Below are 21,632 nucleotides of genomic sequence, written 5' to 3'. Positions count from 1 at the left end.
TCAGAAAGCTGCCATGGTTGAGAAACACAAGGCCGGATGGGGAATTCTGGGAGTTGAAGTCCACCTATCAGCAAGCTGCCATGGTTGAGAAACACAAGACTGGCTGAGGAATTATATTTTATTTATTTGTAAGCAATGGGACTTGGGGTTAGGTTAGAACAATATTTTTCCAACATTGGCTGCTTTTAAAATGGGTGGACTTCAACTCCCAGGATTCCTTAGCCAGCACGGCTGGCTAGGGAATGCTGGGAGTTGAAGTCCGCTGATCAGAAAGCTGCCATTATTGAGAAATGTGAGGCTGGCTGAGGAATTCTGGGAGTTGAAGTCCCCCTGTCAGAAAGCTGCCATGGTTAAGAAACACAAGACTGGCTGAGGAATTCTGGGAGTTGAAGTCCACCTATCAGAAAGCTGCCATGATTTTGAAATACAAGGCCGGATGGGGAATTATATTTTATTTATTTGTCCAAGTGTGGTTTGACACACAAGGAATTGGTCTCCGGTAAAACAACAGAATATAATAATAATACTAAAGTGTACCGCCAATAGAAATGGGGAAGTATCAAATAATAAAAAGGGATAAATAATAATACTGCAGCCACACCTTAGGTGTTACTATGAATCCATATCAGGCTACAATAACCTGTTGTGTAGTTATTGTGCTTTGTCAGCTGGGAGAATTGGATGTTCAGCAGAGGGATGGCACGCGGAAAGAAACTGGGAGTTTAATTCTGGGAGTTAGAATATGAGAGAGAGAGACAGAGACACAAACAGAAAGACAGAGATGGACACAGACAGAGAGACAGAGACAGAGACAGAGAAAGACGGAGATACAGAGAGAGACAGAAAGAGAGAGACAGAGAGACACAGACAGAGACAGACAGAGGGACCAAGAGACACAGAAAGAGACAGAGACAGACAGAGAGACACTGAGACCGAGACAGAGAGACGTAGAGAGACACAGAGACAGACACAGTGGAAGAGAGAGAGGCATACAGAAAGAGAGAGAGACACAGAGAGACAGAGAGACGTAGAGAGAGACACAGAGACAGACACACACAGTCAGAGAGACAGAGAGACATACGAAAGTGAGACAGAGACAGAGACACACACACAGAAAGACAGAGACACACAGAGAGACAAAGAGACAGAGACAGAAAGACAGAGACACACAGAGAGAAATCCAGAGAGACACAGACAGAGGGACAGAGAGACACACCGAAAGACAGACACAGAGAGAGACAGAGACACACATAGAGACACAGAGACACAAACAGAGACAGAGAGACGCACACAGAAAGACAGAGACAGAGGGACAAAGAGACACACACAGAAAGACTGACACACAAAGAGAGACAGAAAGACAGAGACAGACAAAGAGACAGAGAGAGACACACACAGACAGACAGACAGACAGACACAGACAGACACAGAGACAGAGAGACACAGACAGAGAGAGACACAGAGACAGACACAGACAGAGACAGAGAGACGTAGAGACACACCGAGAGAGAGAGAGAGAGAGAGAGAGAGAGACATACAGAAAGAGAGACACAGACAGAGAGACAGAGACAGACAGAGAGAGACAGAGACACAGAGAGACACAGATGGAGACAGAGACATAGAGGGACACACAGAGAGAGACAGAGACACACAGTCAGAGAGACATAGAGACACAGAGAGAAAGCCAGAGAGACACAGAGGGACAGAGACACACACAGAGAAAGACAGACACAGAGACACAAACAGAGACAGAGAGACATACACAGAAACATACACAGAAAGACAGAGACAGAGGGACAGAGAGAGACACACAGAAAGACTGAAACACAGAGAGAGACAGAAAGACAGAGACAGAGAGAGATATAGACAGACACACACACAGAGACAGAGAGACAAACAGAGATGAACAGACAGAGAGATACAGACAGAGACAGAGAGAGAGAGAGACAGACACAGACATACAGAGACAGAGACACACACACACAGAGAGAGAGAGATAGAGACAGAGGGACACAGAGACAGAGACAGAGAGAGACACAGAGACAGAGAGACATAGAGAGAGACACACACAGAGAGAGACATCAGAGACAGACAGAGACAGAGAGACACAGACAGAGAGAGATAGAGAGAGACACAGACAGAGAGAGACAGAGACAGAGAGACACAGAGACAGAGAGACAGAGAGACACACACAGAGAGACACAGACAGACAGAGAGACAGACAGAGAGACTAGAGAGAGACACAGTCAGAGAGACACAGACAGAGACAGAGAGACATACAGAAAAACAGACAGACAGACAGAGAGAGAGACAGAGACGGAGACGTAGAGAGACACACAATCAGAGAGACAGAGAGACAGACAGAAAATGAGACAGAGAGACAGACAGAGAGACAGAGACAGACAGAGAGATGCACACAGAGAGACAGAGACAGACAGAGAGACGCACACAGAACGAAAGAGACACAGAGAGAGACAGAGAAACAGAGACATACACAGTCAGAGAGACACAGAGAGACAGAGACACAGAGAAAATGGTAAATTGAATGGATTAGTTCCCCAACTAGTAGCCGGAAATGATTAATTAAACATTTCAGTTTTCAAGTTTCCCCGTTGACTTTGACCATTGGCCACCTTGAGTGATTGGGCCCCGTCTCTGGAAAACCCCAGACATCGAGTTCGATTCTCTTTCATTCAGTTGGCTGAATTGGGAGCCAAATGGAACCTGGTTGGAGTTTGAAAAGGAGACCAGCAAGAGATCACCAATGTTTTAGGATGGAACAGGACACTTTGGTTCAGCACACTGGGGGGGGGGGGGGAGAATCAAAGGGGCTTGGGGGGGGGTCTTTGGGAAAGGGCAGCCTCTGTGCAGAGTTACATTTCGGGTGTGGTGGGCAGAATTCAGCCCTGTCTTTCTCAATCCCAGGGGGCAGCACTGAGCTGGCCCCGAGGACAGCTAGGCAGGGTTAGGCCTGGCTGACACCTGGATGGGAGACTTTTTTTTAAAAAATCCCAGAATTGCAGGCTTGGCAGGGGAAAAATAAACCTTCCTCAACATAACGACAATTCATTTAGTGACGGTTCAAAGTCACAATGGCACCGAAAAAAGGGGAATTATGACCATTTCTTCACACTTACGACCGTCGCATCTTCCAAATGGTCGCAAGACCAACATTTGGACGCTTGGCAACTGACTCGCATTTGTGACGGTCGCAGCGCCCCCGGGTCACGTGATCCCCTTTTGTGACCTTCCGATAAGCAAGGTCAACGGGGAAGCCAGATTCACTCAACAACTGTGTGACTCACTTCACAACGGCAGAACGATCTTGGCAAGAAAGGTCATAAAATGGAGCAAAACTCACTTCGCCTCGAGGGACGAGGCTTCAGCCGGTTCGCCTAACTCAGTAGTTAACAACCGGTTCTATTGAACCGGTGCGAACCGGCTGAATCCCACCACTGTATACATCCTAACTGGACTGCGGTGTTTCTCTGTGTCACGAGTATGTGGTTTCTGTGTGTGTGTGTGTTTGTGTGTGTGTGTGTGTGTGTGTGTGTGTGTGTGTGTAATGGTTATCTTTTGAGAGCTCCATGCAACAAAATTTCATTTTAATGTATGTCAATTAATTCACAAATTAAAGTGACAATAAGATTCTCTTCTGTTCTGTTCTCTTCTGTACTGTTCTATTCTATTCTTTTTATTATTATAAAGTTTTTCATTGTTTTCATTTTCATAACATGTAATCACATGTATACTATTACATAGCTAACATCATATTGCATTATTAAATGTTTACATTGATTCATCTTACCATCAACTCCCAAAGACAATGATTGGCTCTTCTGCTCTCTCCACACACCATATATGTATCTTATCCATCACTTTCTTCTCCCTTTCTCCTCCCCCTTAACTACCCCCTTTCTTCCCTCTGTCATCCTTCCCTTCTCTACTTCCCCTTCCTCTCCCCTTCTCCTCTCTCCCCTTTCCACTCCTCCTTTCTCTCCTCCTCTCCCCACCCCTGCCCTCTCTCTTATCCCTCTCTTCTTCCCTTACCTCTCTCCTCTATTTCCCACTCTTCATCTCATTTACTTGGTGTATTTCAGCTTCCGAGCAAGCTCCATTTAATGTTGATGTTATTTATAATTCCTTTTCAATACACATATTTAATTCTATTCTGTTATATTCTATTCTGTACTATTGTCTATTCTGTTCCAATCTGTTCTATTCTATTCTATATTCTATTCTATTCTATTCTATTCTATTCCATTCCATTCCATTCCATTCCATTCCATTCTGTACTATTGCCTATTCTATTCTGTACTATTCTGTACTATTCTATTCTATTCTATTCTATTCTATTCTGTTCTATTCTGTACTATTCTATTCTATTCTGTACTATTCTATTCTATTCTGTACTATTCTATTCTATTCTGTACTATTGTCTATTCTATGCTATTCTGTACTATTCTGTTCAGTTCTCTTGTCTTCTCTTGTCTTATCTTCTCTTCTATATTGTCTGCTCTGCTCTGTTCTGTTCTAAAGTAACTTAGTTCTAAACCACAGATCCTCAAACTACGGCCCGTGGGCCGGATACGGCCCGCCAGTGCAAAGTATCCGGCCCACGGAGTGGTGGGATTTAGCCCCGCCCTTCGCCCCACCCCTCACCATTGGCCTTATCTTCCAGCGAGCATCCAGCTGCACTTCTGGTTAGTTATTTCATCAGCTGGGGCTGCACTTCTGATCACACCGCTGCAGCCGAAGGTAAGGCCGAAGGGTGGTGGAGAGGACCAGCTGACTGAGGGGTGATCTTGCCAGTGCTGCTAGCTTGAAAAGGAGCTCTGCTGCCAGCTTGTAAAGTAGTGCTTTAAAAGTCTTTAGAAACAGTTTAAAAATAGTCATTAGAAACACTTTAAAAACAGCCTTTAGAAACACTTTAGAAACACTTTAAAAAGCCTAGAGAAACAGTTTAAAAACAGCCTTTACAAACAGTTTAAAAACAGTCTTTAGAAACAGTTTAAAAACAGCCTTTAGAAGCACTTTAAAAACAGCCTTTAGAAACACTTAGAAAACAGCCTTTAGAAGCACTTTAAAAACACTTTAAAAACAGCCTTTAGAAACAGTTTAAAAACAGCCTTTAGAAACACTTAAAACAGCCTTTAGAAACACTTTAAAAACAGCCTTTAGAAACACTTTAAAAGCACTTTAAAAACAGCCTTTAGAAACACTTTAAAAGCACTTTAAAAACAGCCTTTAGAAACACTTTAAAAGCACTTTAAAAACAGCCTTTAGAAACAGTTTAAAAATACTTTAAAAACAGCCTTTAGAAACACTTTAAAAACAGCCTCTAGAAACAGTTTAAAAACAGCCTTTAGAAACAGTTTAAAAACAGCCTTTAGAAGCACTTTAAAAACACTTTTAAAACAGCCTTTCGGGATGTTTTTCACAGCCATACGATCCCGGGCTGGTGGGTGAGTAAGGGAGGGGCAAGTACAGCGAGGACAAAGGCAAAATGCGCTGCTAAATTGGCCACGCCCACCCAGTCATATGACCACCTAGCCACGCCCACCCAGCCGGTCCAGCCCCCCCCCAACAGCCTGAGGGACCATGAATCAGCCCGCCATTTAAAAAGTTTGAGGACCTGTGTTCGAAACAGTCCCACTTCCTCCAGATCCCTCATCCCAACTACGCCCAGTGCTTAGATATGAGCTGCTTATTTTTCCCGCAACCAATCGCAATTTTTTCTAGAGATGTCCAGGCAAGGTTGTCTCCAGCTCTTGAAGGACCTCCAAACAAGACCTCCAAACTCCCTGATTGAGAAGGTAAAAAAAAGCCCATGTCTGAAATAAAGGCGGTCCTTGAATTACAACCAACCGATCCAAGTTACAACGGCGCTGGAAGAAAAAAAAAAAAGAATATGCTGATGATACCCAACTTTTCATCTCTACCCCAAACCACCCAAACGATGCCCTCGATGTGATGTCCCGATGCCTGGAGGCTGTGCGGATCTGGATGGGGAGGAACAGGCTCAGGCTCAATCCCTCCAAGACTGAGTGGCTGTGGTTTCCGTCATCCCGATTTGTACATCTTGTTCCATCTTTGACAATAGGGGGAGAAATTTTAGCCCCCTCAGAGAAGGCTCGCCATCTGGGAGTCCTCCTGGATACGTGGCTTAGTTTAGAAGATCACCTGACGGCCGTGACCAGGGGGGGCCTTTTACCAAGTTCGCTTGGTACGCCAGTTGCGCCCCTTCCTGGATCGGGATGCTCTGTGCACAGTCACTCATGCCCTCGGCCTTTCTCGCCTGGACTACTGCAACACTCTCTACATGGGGCTGCCCTTGAAGAGCATCCGGAGGCTTCAGCTGGTCCAGAATGCGGCCGCGCGGGTTATCATGGGGGTACCTAGGTGCTCCCATGTTACACCCCTTTTAGGCGGCTTGCACTGGTTACCGGTTGTCTTCCGGGTGCGATTCAAGGTGTTAATTATGACCTTTAAAGCGCTCCATGGCTTAGGCCCAGGGTACCTGCAAGACCACCTACTGCCACCAGTAGCCTCCCACCGTCCAGTACGATCCCACAGAGTTGGCCTCCTCAGGGTGCCGTCGGCCAAGCAGTGTCGGCTGGTGACCCCCAGGGGGAGAGCCTTCTCTGTGGGAGCTCCTTCCCTCTGGAATGAGCTGCCCCCGGAGCTCCGCATAATCCCTGACCTCCGGTCCTTCCGACGCGCCCTAAAAAGTTGGCTTTTCCAGCAAGCCGGCCTGGCCTGTTAATTTTATTTAATTTTTAAAATGTGAGTGTTATATAAATTGGGTTTGCTTTTTGGACTGTTTCTAATTTCCTTTTAACTTTTGTACTATGTGTTTTTTAATGCTGTACGCCGCCCTGAGTCCTTGGGAGAAAGGCGGCATATAAATCTAATAAATAATAATAAACTTTAATTTATAGACCGCACCCTTTCCTAAACAGGACTCCAATCCAATTTACGGACAGTTTTCATGCAACCATTGCCGCAACAAAATTCTAGTTGATTGGCAGCTGACTTGGCGCTGAGGAAAAAATGGACTTTTCACACTTACGACCGTTGCACCACCACCCCTGTGGCCGTGCGATCAAAATCTAGGCGCTTGACAAGTTGACTCACATTTACGACGGTTGCAGTATCGTGGCATCCCCTTCTGCACCCTTCTGATGAGCAAAGTCGATGGGGAAGCCAAATCAGGGATGGATTCCAGCCGGTTCAGACTGGTTTGGCAGAACCGGTTGTGATTTGGTGGCCTGGGTCGCTGGAACCGGCAGCGACCCAGGCCTGCCACGCCCCCGAACCGGTTCTCCTGATCTTGTTTTTGGTTTCTGCAGAACGGCGCTGAACAATTTCTACTGTATTGCGCATGTGCGCTCGGCGCCCAGAATCCTGAGCCAGGTGCATTGAATAACCCTCTGACTAGTTGAAGGACTGCAACTGTGGCAAGAAAGGTCATAAAACGGGGCAAAACCCACTTAACAACGGTTCCCACAATGGAAATGTGGGGCTCAGTTGCGTTCATAAGCCGAGGACTGTCTATATTGTTACTTTTCTCCATTACTGGTATGTTCCTCTTTTCCCCCCCCAATTATAGGGCTGGAAAAGATGCAACTGTATTTTTGGCTTTCTGGCGCCCCCTGCAGGGACCGAAAGGTACTACATTCCCCCCATCCCCTTAAACCACCATTTGATCAGGATTTGTTAAAGAAGCTAGACCACCCTAGCCATCATTTACCAGCCACAACAGATGATGTCAAAACCAAACCACATTATACTTCTGTGCAATGCGTGGAGCTAAAGCCAGCGTAATTAAATAAATGTTTAAAACAAACAAACAAATAAAAAAATAAAAAATAAAAAAAATATAATAAAAATTTATGTATGTATGTATGTATGTATGTATGTATGTATGTATGTATGTATGTATGTATTTATGTATGTATTTGTGTTACAACCCCTGGTATGCCCAAATATGGGAGGGAGCTCACTACTCCCCCTTTCTGTCCTTCGGTTCATTACAGAAAGCCATCCAGGCAGAAAACCATATTTTTATTTTTAATGTTGCCTTTTTATATTTGTGTTGTATTTGAGCTGATAAATAAATAAAGGGAGACTAGTATAGATCTATTTCAAGCTATTTAGCTCTTAGGTTCAAATCCCAGTAAGGGTATGGCTAGCTGATGAGAGCTAAATAGCTTGAAATAGATCTATACTAGTCTCCCTTTATTTATTTATCAGCACAAACACAACACACACACACACACACACACACACACACACACACACACACATAATCGTGATGTTCTTCCTCACTTCCTTTTCTTCTAAACACACACTTGGGTGTGAAACTTTAAAAACTTTTGCATTCTGCAAATGCCTATTACGGGACTTATCCACAACTTTAAGATGGGTGGACTTCAACTCCCAGAATTCCCTATGCGGGCTGGAGAATCCTGGGAGTTGAAGTCTGCCCATCTTAACTTTGCCCCCCAAAAACCCCACGAATAAATTCTAAACCTGCATAATCCCTTCGGTCTCGTTAGCTGGCCACTTACTGGCCTTTGGGCCTAAATAGCCAGCTTTTCCAAGAAAAGGGGTAATTACCATTTAGAGACAGAAATAGAATCACAGAGTTGGAAGGGACCTTGGAGGTCTTCTAGTCCAACCCCCTGCTTAGGCAGGAAACTCTACACCACTTCAGGCAAGTGGCTATCCAGTCTCCTCTTAAAAAGTGTTGGAGCATTCACAATTTCTGGAGGCAAGTTGCTCTACTGATTAATTGTTCTAACTGTCAGGAAATTTCTCCTCAGTTCTAAGTTGCTTCTCTCCTTGATTAGTTTCCACCCATTGCTTCTTGTTCTGCCTTCAGGAGCTTTGGAGAATAGCTCAACTGCCTCTTCTTTGTGGCAACCCCTGAGATATTGGAAGACTGCTATCATGTCTCCCCTAGTCCTTCTTTCTATTAAACTAGACATACCCAGTTCCTGCAACCGTTCTTCATATGTTTTATCCTCCAGTCCCCTAATCCTCTTTGTTGCTCTTCTCTACATTCTTTCTAGAGTCTCCGCAACTTGTGACCAGATTTAATTTCACGATCATTTTTTATTGTGGTTCTTAAGCAAATCGTTACGTGGGGACTTTTCCCCTTCACTAAATTGGGCAGGGGCAGAGCCAGCAAGCCGGTCTGTCCTGTTAATTTTATCTCATTTTGTAAATGTATTGTCCTATAAATTGGGTTTGTTTTTTGAATATGTATTTAATTTCTTTTTAACTGTCGGGATGTGTGTTTTTTTAATGTTGTACGCCGCCCTGAGTCCTTTGGGAGAAGGGCGGCATATAAATCCAATAAAACAAACAAACAAACAAACAAACAAACAAACAAACATGACACATATGGCCCGAGAGTTTGACACCTCTGCCCTATACCCAGAGGTTGGTTCCTATTAGTTTGGACCAATTCGGCCGAACCGGTGGTAGCTTGGCGGCCTGGGTCCCTGGAACTTGCTTTTCTAACAGATGGCAGGCCAATCTCTTCTTGAAAGCCTCCGGCGATGAAGCTCTCACAACTTCCAAAGGCAACTTCTGTTCCATGGGTGGCTTGTTCTCACCGCCAGAAAATGTCTCCTTATTTCCAGGTTGAATCTCTCCTTGGTCAGTTTCCATCCATTATTCCTTGTCTGGACTTCAGGTGCTTTGGAAAATAGCTTGACCCGCTCCTCTCTGGGGCAGCCCCTCAAATATTGGAAGATGCTCTCATGTCTCCCCTGGTCCTTCTGTCCACTAGACTAGCCAGGCCCAGTTCCTGCGACCGTCCATCGTAGGTTTGAGCCTCCGGTCCCCTCATCGTCTTGGTTCCTCTTCTCTGCCCTCTTTCTAGAGTCTCCGCATCTTTTTTGTGGCTCCTAATTCAAGAGAAAACCAAGATGGCCACCGCGGGACTTTAAAACAGTGAATAAGGTCCTCTCTTTTCCGTGACAAAGACGAGAATTTGTCAGCCCTTGAGATAAAAACATTTTTTTTCTAAAAACAAAACAAAAACAGACGATGTTTTGAGGTAGGCCCCGTTCAGTTCTGCTTCGGAAAGAAAGTCCTTCTTTTATGTCTTGCAAATTGTGCCTGGCTGTGGCGAGAAGCCGAGGCGGGATCGAAAAGAGGTTGGGAAATATCCCCGAGGTCTCCTCGCAAACGGGAACCTGCCCGTTACCACTTTGCTGGAGGAAGGAGACCAAAGAGTACTCTGCCTGGATACTGAAATGGGTCGGTGGGCGGGCGTGAGAAGACGGATGGGCCTCTTCGCCCCGGAAGACCAGCAATGATGGCGAAGATACCTCTTCGGATGCTCCTTGCGTGATGGGTTGGGTGGAGAAGCACCTCCAGAGTTGACCAGGTGGAGAAGAAGACATTTGCTGGGTGAACTGGCCTTTTTTCTTTTTTTCTTTTTCCTTTTACGAGCTGCGCTGGGGTGCAGCGTAGAAAGAGGAAGGAAGGGGCAGGCAAGCAGAGGAACAGGGTAGAGGGAAAAAAAGAGGGAACCACGGCGAGATAGGTAGAGCAAAGGAAGAGAGGAATTCAGCAGGGAGAAGAACATCCCCCCCCCAAAACCCCGCTTGAACATCTGGAGAATTGGTGACCGCCGAGGTGAGAACCCAGACGATACAATCCCGCCCACCGAGGTCCCGAAGAAACCCATCCCGGAGAAGAGAGAGAGAGAGAAATAACGACTGTGCCATCAAGAAAGAAGCATCAAGGAGACTCCCAAAGAGGAGAAGACCTTGAGGAAGATCAGGTGCCGGTCAAGACGTGGGTTGGAGCCTTCCGAAGGTCGGGCAGAAAGAGGAACTGGCATTGGGTCTTCCACCATGTCCCAAGCCGGCTACTTTGAGGGCGAGAGGCACTACCAAGCTCTAGAAATGGCCCCTGCCAGGCCCACCGCCACCGACTTGGCCCCCTTGTGCGAATCGGAGTTGGCCTCCTACATCGGCGACGAGCAGCTGCTCTCGGAGCTTCTGCAAGGCAACCAACAGAGGCTGCCCAAGGGGGCCGCCTTCCCAAGCTACTTCCCCGCCGACCCGTACCCCTTCCTCTCTTTTGGAGGGGAACGCAAAGGCCTGGCTCCCTTTGACCCCCGGTCGGTTGCCGTCAAGGAGGAACCTCGAGGCGGAGAGGCTGGGCGAGGGGCCGCACGCCACCCTTACGGCGCCATGCACTTGCCGGCTGCCCACTGTCCCCAGGTGGCCCTCACCCAACCGGGACCGCGGCCCGGACAAGCTCTGAGAATGCTCAAGGTAAGGATGGAGAAGACCTGTCTGTGAACCCTTCTCTAGCCTGGAGACCCCCCCCCCACAAAAAAAAATTCTACCCAGCAACAAGAAACAATGCACTGGACATGATTAGCAGTGCCCCAATATTTTGGAGGGGCCACCACAAAGAAGAGATGGTCAACCTGAAGGCAGGATAAGAAGGATAAGAAGAGTTTCCTTGATGGAAACTCATCAAGGAGACAAGCAACTTGGAATTAAGGAGAGACTTCCTAACAGTGAGGACAATCAACCAGTGGAACAGCTTGCCACCAGACCAATGTAGGTGGAGGTTTTCAAGAAGAGACTGGACAACTATTTGTCTAAAATGGTATAGGGTCTCCTACTTAAACAGGGGGTGGGTGGGATTAGAACACCTCCAAGGTCCCTTCCAGCTCAATTCTGATTGATCTCTTAGAATACTAGAAGTTGGAAGTCTTCGAAATTCAGTTTTATGTCCATGGTCCTCTTCACCCTGGAGAACAGAACAGAATAACAGAGTTGGAAGGGACCTTGGAGGTCTTCTAGTCCAACCGCCTGCACAAGCAGAAGACCCTATCCCATTTCAGACAAATGGCTGTCCAATCACTTCTTTAAAAGGTCCACTGTTGGAGCATTCACAACTTCTGGAGGCAAGTCCTTCCACTGGTTAATTGTTCTCACACTGTCGGAAATTTTCTCCTCAGTTTCTAAGTTGCTTCTCTCCTTGATTGGTTCCCACCCATTGCTTCTTGTTCTACCCTCAGATGCTTTGAAGAATAGCTTGACTCCCTCTTCTTTGTGGCAGCCCCTCAAATATCGGAAGACCCCTGTCATGTCACCCCTAGTCCTCCTTTTCACTAGACCAGACTTACTCAATGCCTGCAACTTCGCGTGTTTCAGCCTCCAACCTCCCCTAATCATCTTGGCTGCTCTTCTCTGCACTTGCAACGTACTGTTTTCACCCACGGACACCCCATGGCTCAGGGGTTGGTAGGTTGATCTGTGGGGGAGCAGAAGACAATGGGTGCCATTCCCTGGAAGGCGCAGACGGGGTAGAATGAGGCAGGAGGAACGTACGGTGGGTTTTCTACGGCACCGTCAGTTCCATGGAGGAGGACTAAAAGAGGACCTTGTCCGTAACTGTTGACGGTCCATTATTAGACACAAGAAGAAGGAGGAATGGAGGCCGGAAAGATTAAGGTTTTGTTTATCAATGCTAGCAACTTTAAGACGGGTGGAATTCTGGGAATTGAAGCCCACTCCTCTCAAAGTTTAAAGTTTTCAAAACTGAGAAAGGCCGGGCCAAAGAGTTCATTGAGACGACACAAGCTTTGGGTAGCGAAGGCAAATATTTAACAGAAAGGGTACATTTTGCAGAGTACTGAATCCTGATCGTCTTCTTTTTTCCTCTTTCGAGTCCCTATTTTTAATTCCTTTCGCTAACCATCCAGCTTCTGTAACATCCACCATTTTAGGATTCTAGTCTCATTGAACTGGGCTTCAAATTCCAATTCTGCAAAAATTCTAATTTGTAATATTTGCCTGCTCCCCTCTCTCTGTCTGTCTCTCGTCTCTCTCTCTTTCTGTCGCTCTCTCTCGTCTCTTTCTCTCTCTGCCTGTCTCTTTCTCTGTCTGTCTCTCTGCCTGTCTCTCTCTCTCTCCCTCTTGTCTCTTTCTGTCTCTGCCTGTCTCTTTCTCTGTCTGTCTGTCTGTCTCTCTCTCTTGACTCTTTCTGTCTCTGTCTCTCTTTCTCTCTCTGTCTGTCTCTGCCTCTCTCCCTCTCTTGTCTCTTTCTCTCATTACCTGTCTCTTTCTCCGTCTCTCTCTCTGTGTCTTTCTCTCTGTGTGTCTCTGTTTCTTTCTCTCTCTTGGTCGCTCACTGTCTCTTTCTCTGTCTCTGTATCTCTGTGTGTGTGCATGTCTCTTTCTCTGTCTGTCTGTCTGTCTGTCTGTCTGTCTGTTCTCTCTCTCTCTCTGTGTGTGTGTGGGGTTCCCCAATCTTTCTCCCCCTCCTCAAAGGAAGCCCCGGAAACCCTTGAAAATAGGACATTTCAAAAAAAACGAGATCAAACCATCATGGCTCCGTCATGGTTTTTAAAGATAGTTCAGCCATGCCAAAAAGGAGCAGAAAAACATAACGCGAAGAACTGTTTAAAAAACAAAACAAATCATATGAAGAACGGTTGCAGGAACTGGGTATGTCTAGTTTAATGAAAAGAAGGACTAGGGGAGACATGATAGCATTGTTCCAATATCTCAGGGGTTTCCACAAAGAAGAGGGAGTCAAACTATTCTCCAAGGCACCTGAGGGTAGAACAAGAAGCAATGGGTGGAAACTAATCAAGGAGAGAAGCAACTTGGAACTGAGGAGAAACTTCCTGACAGTGAGAACAATTAATCAGTGGAACAGAAGTTGCCTCCAGAGGTTGTGAATGCCCCAACACTGGAAGTCTTTAAGAAGATGTTGGATAGCCATCTGTCTGAAACGGTATAGGGTTTCCTGCCTAGGCAGGGGGTTGGACTAGAAGACCTCCAAGGTCCCTTCCAACTCTGCTATTGTATTGTATTGTATTACGTGCACCGATTGAGAAAACAGTGGTATGTGCAAGTTGTTAACTTCACAAGATCAGGCCGATGCCAGAAATAGAAGCAAATCTTGACAAGGCTCAGACGTGGCTTGTTCGTGGCTTGGCGTGACGGTGGACTTTGACATCACTGTGGAATTCTAACAATTGGTCTTGGTCACTGTAAGTCAAAGTTTGGCACGACAGTGGCGTCTAACAGCCCACCATTACCTCAATCATGGCTTATCATACCAAGTGAAGAATAGAATAGAATAGAAAATAGAATAAAATAGAGTAGAGAATAGAATAGAACAGAACAGAACAGAATAACAGAATTGGAAAGGGGACCTTGGAGGTCTTCTAGTCCAACCCCCTGCTTAGGCAGGAAACCCTGCACCACTTCAGACAATTGGATATCCAGTCCAGTGTTGAAGCATTTCACCCCTTCTGGAGGCAAGTTGTTCCACCGATTAATTGTTCCATTTGTCAGGAAATTCCTCCTTGGTTCTAAGTCGCTTCTCTCCTTGATTAGTTTCCACCCATTGCTTCAGAGACCCATAATGGCTGCTCTCGAAAGGATATCTCCGACTTCAGGTCTCAGGTGGAATTCTCAAGAACTTCTCAAGAACACTGCTAGAGTCCCATGCTCATCCGATAAAATCATGGGAAAAGAGGGATCGTCCCATTTCTTTTTGAGGGCCACCTTGTAGATGAGATGGGACATGGGGTGGTGTAGGTAATGGCAGAAATAGGGGGACCGAGGGGAATTAGAATTAGGGTCCCGAGTGCACCCCCAACATAAATATCCCTTCTTTTTATATCCACCAAAACTTAGCTCTTTCTGCAAGCCCTTTGAAGTTTGTAAAGGTGGAATCGGTCCTTCAGCAGGGAAAGGTTGATCAATTATGGGATTAGTTTTCAACGCAATTCTTCCCCCCACCCTTTTTTTTATTAAGAATTTTTAATAAATTTTACAATTATCACCCTTACCCTTCCCTCTTCCCACCCTCCCTCCCCCCGACCTCCGGGGCAAAATACAGGGTATAAACATTTAATAACCATACGTTAACATAAGCTAACTAATTTTAACATGTTGCTATTCTTGTGCTTTAACTCCCCCTTTATTAAACTAACTTTGAATAAATTGTAACATACATTATGCCTTCATTCATAAGCTCACTGAATTTTTTTTAGTCCGGTATTTGTTTTGAATATAGTCAATCCATCTTCTCCAGTCCAGCTTGTACATCTGAGTGATCCAATACAATACAATACAATACAATAGCAGAGTTGGAAGGGACCTTGGAGGTCTTCTAGTCCAACCCCCTGCCTAGGCAGGAAACCCTATACCATTTCAGACAAATAGCTATCCAACATCTTCTTAAAGACTTCCAGTGTTGGGGCATTCACAACTTCTGGAGGCAAGCTGTTCCCCTGATTAATTGTTCTCACTGTCAGGAAATTTCTCCTCAGTTCTAAGTTGCTTCTCTCCTTGATTAGTTTCCACCCATTGCTTCTTGTTCTACCCTCAGCTTGTACTTCTCATCTGAGTGATCCAATACAATACAATACAATACAATAGTAGAGTTGGAAGGGACCTTGGAGGTCTTCTAGTCCAACCCCCTGCCTAGGCAGGAAACCCTATACCGTTCCAGACAAATGGCTATCCAACATCTTCTTAAAGACTTCCAGTGTTGGGGCATTCACAACTTCTGGAGGCAACTTCTGTTCCACTGATTGATTGTTCTAACTGTCAGGAAGTTTCTCCTCAGTTCTAAGTTGCTTCTCTCCTTGATTAGTTTCCACCCATTGCTTCTTGTTCTACCCTCAGGTGCCTTGGAGAATAGTTTGACTCCCTCTTCTTTGTGGCAACCCCTGAGATATTGGAACAATTCTATCATGTCTCCCCTAGTCCTTCTTTCTCTTAAGCTAAACATACCCAGTTCCTGCAACCGTTCTTCATATGTTTTAGTCTCCAGTCCTTCAGATACGCTGAAATTTTGGCCATTTCTGCTAAGTTTACTACTTTTAACGTCCATTCTTGGATAGGGTTAGGGTTAGGGTTAGGGTTAGGGTTATTTTTTAAAAAGATAATGCTGGATTAATTATTACCTCCGCTATGGTTACAATTTCCCATTTGGGGAACCTGGGAACGAGCACTGGGAGAGGCTCACAAGGACTTTATGAAGATAAATAAACCGGGGCTACCGTAAAATATTTCGTGGCGTGGTTCTAACCGCAATGATTGTGGAGATCAAACACCCAAAAGGATGCCGTTTCGGATGTGATTTTAGACGGATGGAACATGGAAGGTGGGGGGGGGGGAACCAACTCGGAGATGCTTCAAGGCGAGGGAGTTCTTACAAGGAAAACCGAGTTCTTACAGGGAAACCATTCAAAACCATTCATTCGCTGAAGATCTAAAGAAATCTTATGAAAATATTTATGGGAAGGTTGCGCGGGGTTGTTTTCTGAGCCAAAAGGCCGAGCGGGGAAATCGTCCCTCGCAAAAATACCAGGACAATGGAAGGAAACTCTCAACTTCATTCCTACGGAAGTTCCCGTAGGAATTCAGAAGCCCGAACCCACAGCTGTGCCATCGCGGCATTCAAACCAGAGGATTTTCACGCTGGCCTGAGATAAATATAATTTTCCAAAGCTGTCAGAGGAAGAAAATGCCCGCTCTCTTTGATAGTAGTTGAACAAATTTGGAATATCGTGGAATAATTGGAAATAACAGACTAAGGGACCTTGGAGGTCTTCTAGTCCAACCCCCTGCTCAGGCAGGAAACCCTACACCATTTCAGACAAATGGTTATCCAACTTCTTCTTTAAAAAGCCAACACGGGTCTAGGCTGCATCAACAGAGGGATGGAATCAAGATCACGTGAAGTGTTAATACCACTTTACAATCCCTTGGTAAGGCCACACTTGGAATACTACATTCAGTTCTGGCCGCCACAATGTAAAAAAGATGTGGAGACTCTAGAAAGAGTGCAGAGAAGAGCAACAAAGAGGATTAGGGGACTGGAGACTAAAACATATGAAGAACAGTTGCAGGAACTGGGTATGTCTAGTTAAATGAAAAGAAGGACTAGGGCAGACATGATAGCATCTTCCAATATCTCAGGGGTTACCACAAAGAAGAGGGAGTCAAACTATTCTCCAAGGCACCTGAGGGTAGAACAAGAAGCAATGGGTGGAAACTAATCAAGGAGAGAAGCAACTTAGAACTGAGGAGAAATTTCCTGACAGTGAGAACAATTAATCAGTGGAACAACTTGCCTCTAGAAGTTGTAAATGCTCCCACACTGGAAGTTCTTAAGAAGATGTTGGATAACCATTTGTCTGAAGTGATGTAGGGTTTCCTGCCTAAGCTGGGGGTTGGACTAGAAGACCTCCAAGGTCCCTTCCAACTCTGTTATTCTGTTTCTATTCATTTCTTTCTCTCTCGTTTCACCTCTTGCGGTTTTGAAAAATAGAGTGGACAATCATTCGACCTGGATGGCATAAGATCTCCTGCCTTGAGCAGGGGGTTGGACTAGAAGACCTCTGGGGTCCCTTTGAGCCCTAGAATTCTTCGTCCTGCGTTCTCAACCTTCCCACCCTCTTAGCTCTTCTCCTCAACTTGGAGACATCCAGGATTAATAATATTTACGGAGAGGATGTGTATGTAATCTTGAATTGAATTTCCCCGTGGCTTGATTGACTACGTAACGGTCTTTTGGAATGACACAATTCGAACGTCTTTCACACACAGAATCGGTCTTGGCAAATTTGGGGCCCCTCCGGATCAAATCTGAAATCCATCCTTTAAAAAATAAAAATAAAAGCCCTCTTTAACTTTTTCCCCTCTGGGTTGTTTTTCTTTTCTTTTTTTTTAAAGAAAGGGTTTTGTTTTATTTTTATTCATTTTTATTCTATTTCTTTTATTTCGTCAAGCATGAATTAGGTAACCGATATAAATATAAACATGGTTATGAATACATGAAATGGCTATGAATACAAGGGAATATTAAGGACAGGGATGATCGGCAAGCTAGAAACTTTGGCTTTAACAGAGTGTTTGCGGAGTCAACTTCTCATCTTCAAATTCCTGGAGGAAGCAAAGCTTTCCTTATCAAAAGCTTTGTTTTTTCTTTAACTGAAGTCCCAGGGAGACGGGGAGGAAATCTGCTAAGGGCTGGGAACCACAGTTAAATGGAGGTGTGGGACCGGGCTGTAAGGAGTGAATGGGAAAGAAACATAGAAACATAAAAAAATGATGGTCCTTTGACACGTTTGTTTGTTTTTTATTTATTATTTTAATTACCAATTTTTATTTTATTTTTTAATGCAAAGTCCAGGTCACAAGCACGGAGAAAAATCACCCTCTTCTGCATTTCGGAGGGAGCTTGAATAACTCTTGCTGTGGCTTTCAATCCCAAATCTATTTTATTATTTACTTTGCTTAAACCGGTTTCTATGCTGCTCCCATCTGGCGGATTCTTATTTTAGTTTTGATGTGGTTTGATGAGAAACTGTAGGTGCGAGTTTTGAATGCTTTTAAAAAGAGGGTCTTTGATGGGTGCGTGCGTGAGAGGGACGGATGGACGGACAGACAGAGGGAGGAGGAGGGAGGGAGAGATGAAGGGAGGGAAGGGGTGGGAGAGAGGGGGAGGAAGAGAAATAGAGACAGAGAGGGAAAGAGCAAGAAAGAGAAGGGGAGGGAGAAAGTGAGGGAGAACAAGAAAGAGAGAGAGGGGGGAGAGGGAGAGAGAATGAGGGAGGGAGAGAGAAGGAAGTAGGGATGGAGAGAGAGAGAAAGAGAGACGGAGAGAGAGAGAAGGAGGGCAAAGGAGAGGGAGGGAGACAGAGAGAATGAGGAAGACAGAAAGAGGGAGGGAGAGAAAAAAGAAAGAAAGACAGAGAGGGAAGGAAGGAGGCAGGGAGGAAGGGGGAGGAAGGAGGGGGAGAGAGAGAGAGGAGGGGAGAGAGACAGATAGGGACGGGGGAGAGGGAGAGAGACAGAGAGAAGAAGGGAGACAAAGAGAGAGGGGAGGGAGAGATGGAAAGAGAAGGAGAGAGAGAAAGAAAGACAGAGAGGGAAGGAAGGAGGGAGGGAGAAAGGGGGTAGGGGGGGGAGAGAGACAGAGAGGGAAGGAGGGTGGAGGGTGGGAGGAAATAGCCCTGACTTTGAGGGAGAGAAAGGAAGTGCCCATTAAGGGGGACTTTGAGATATGCTGTGAGAAAATATTCCGGCCTTGAATTTGATTGATGACAGCCCTTCGTAGTAGACTAGCTGAACAAACAGGCATGGCTACGATTTTGGGAAGGGGTCTTTAGCCTAGGATTGCAGAGAAGCAAGGATTTGAAAGCCTCCCCAATTTTTACTCGGTGCCAGTTGGAGCGACTGGACATTCCTTCACAGCCCCCCCCCCACTTCCTCTACCTGAATAACAGAGTTGGAAGGGACCTTGGAGGTCTTCTAGTCCAACCCTCTGCTCAGGCAGGACACCCCGTACCATTTCAGGCCAGTGGTTGTCCAATCTCTTCTTATATACCTCCAGTGATGGCGCACACCCGCAATTTCTGGGGGCGAGCCGTTCCACAGATTGTTTCAACTCTCAGGGAATTCCTCCTTAGTTCTCGCTTGCTTCCCTCCTTGACGAGTTTCCACCCGTTGCTTCTTGTTCTTCCCGCCTTCGTGTCTGGTGGCAAGCTGTTCCACAGATTAATTGTTCCAACTCTCGGGAAAATTCGTTCTCGGTTGCTTCTCTCCTTGACGCGTTTCCATCCCTTGCTTCTTGTTCTTCCTGCCTTCAGGCGGGGGGGGTGTTCAACCCACGCTTCTCTAATCTCTTCTTCTCCCCGCCTGCAGGGTCCGGCCTGCAGCCCGTCCCCTCCTTGTGGCAACCCCAAAGGAAAAAAATCAGTCAACAAGGACAGCCTGGAGTACCGCCTGCGCCGTGAACGCAACAACATTGCGGTGCGCAAGAGCCGTGACAAGGCCAAGCGGCGTGTGATGGAGACCCAACAGCGCATGGTGGAACTCCTGGGGGAGAACGAGCGGCTGCGCACCCGGGTGGAACAACTGATGCAGGAAACCGAGACCCTTCGGGATATTTTCCGCCAAGTGCCCGAAGCCGCGGGCTTGATCAAGGGTCTCGGGGGTTGCAGCTGAAGCCGACGGGGGGTTGGCATCCGAGGTGCCAAGAGGGAGGTGACTGGAATCTAGGAGAACGAAGCTTTTGCACGGTGTAAATAAAATACTTTTTTTTTTTTTGGCTTGGCTTTAACCATCTCTGGTGGTGAATTTTTTGATATCGTTTACTAGCCGATAACCCCGGTATTGTCCGGGTATTTATTTATTTATAGGGGGGGGGAAAATGATTTCTAATATTGGATTTTCCCCCTTACCGGAGGGACCCCACTTCTGGAGTACTGTGAAGGCGTTACCACAGCAACTCCACTGTGCTGTACAGTAGAAGCCATTTTAAGTCAGTACGGTAGAAGCCGTTTTAAGGCACATCAGGCTGTATCTTAAGAGAACACACACCCTGATGCATCTTAGGGGTGTCTTACCCCCACAGTATATTTTTCCAGAGGGTAAGTCATCTGTGTACCAAGTTTGGTTGAAATCGCCCCAGGCGTTCCAGAGTTATGCTGGAGGACACCAACACAGACACACACATTTATACATAGATAGAGTTATACATTTTCAATTAACATACATACATATGTGCTTTGTGACTAGTGTAATGTCCAGGTCAATTGCTTACCTACATATAACATATAATAACAATAAGAATATTGATAACAACAACATTTTCCCAACTCATAATTTCTACTTCTATTCTGCAACCAGTTATAAAACAAATCCCACATTGGAAAATATTCCGTATCTTCCTTCTCTTTTATCTTTAAGGTCAGCCTATCCATTTCTGCGCAATCTAATTTTTTTTTTTTCATTACTTCTCTCGGAGTTTCCTCATTTTTTCCAATACTGTGCAAATACAACTCTTGTTGATGTCAAGACTATACGGAATTTTAAATACACATTCCCTTTTTTTCAGTGGTGGGATTCAAATAATTTAACAACCGGTTCTCAGCCCTAATGACCGGCTGGGTGGGCGTGGCCAGGAGATGTGATTGGCAGCACTCGGTCTCCTCGCATCCCCCTGGGGGTCGCGGGGGGCTGCGTCGCATCCCCTCCACGCCTCCTGTCTTGGGCCTAGTGGGCCTCCCCGCACTTACTTGGGAGCCAAAACGGAGCACGTGGGGACTCCCGGAAGGGGCAGATCAGGAAGGGGTACGGCCAGCCAGCAATTTAACAACCGATTTGCCTGAACCGTCTCAAACCGGCTGAATCTCAACCATATATGTATTTCTATTCCGTAATTCTTCGCTTTCACCCAAGTCCACCACATGTGATGGTAGGTGCCTACTGTCGGGTTACGTTTCTAGCATTTGGCGGGCAAGTTTTTTAAACGACTTTGCTAATCCTGCCCGTGGTAAGTGCCACCTATAAAACATTTTACGGCAGTGAATTTGAACGCACCCGGGGAGATCTTGCCGGTCACGTTCTAGAACCTTGGAAGCCAAGGATCGAAATCTGGGTGTGAGGAAGAGGTGGGGGGGTCCCCCTTGCGGGCGAGTGGGTGGGTGGGTTGGGTGGCAAACCCCTCACCTCTTTTTAAGCCTCGGTCGCCTCGCTCCACTCTGGATCGGCGTAAGGCGGAGGCTTGCAAAGGATGCGGAAGGCAACAGTGGCCGTGTGGAAATTGTGTGC

The 21,632-nt window shown here is 46.0% G+C and overlaps 1 protein-coding gene across 1 annotated transcript; it reads left to right on the top strand.

Moving 5' to 3' along the window:
• The first annotated feature begins 10,242 nt into the window (after positions 1–10,242).
• On the top strand, positions 10,243–20,096 carry CEBPE (CCAAT enhancer binding protein epsilon). Its single transcript, XM_081969533.1, has 2 exons — positions 10,243–11,303; positions 19,722–20,096. The coding sequence occupies exons 1-2, from the start codon at positions 10,878–10,880 to the stop codon at positions 20,022–20,024; spliced, it is 729 nt and encodes a 242-aa protein (XP_081825659.1). The 5' UTR covers positions 10,243–10,877; the 3' UTR covers positions 20,025–20,096.
• Positions 20,097–21,632: the final 1,536 nt, after the last annotated feature.

This window comes from Natrix helvetica (assembly GCF_964273705.1).
Source record: "Natrix helvetica genome assembly, chromosome: W".
Taxonomy (NCBI): domain Eukaryota; kingdom Metazoa; phylum Chordata; class Lepidosauria; order Squamata; family Natricidae; genus Natrix; species Natrix helvetica.
Note: the sequence above shows the minus strand (reverse complement) of the source record. Positions and strands in the feature narration are given on the sequence as shown.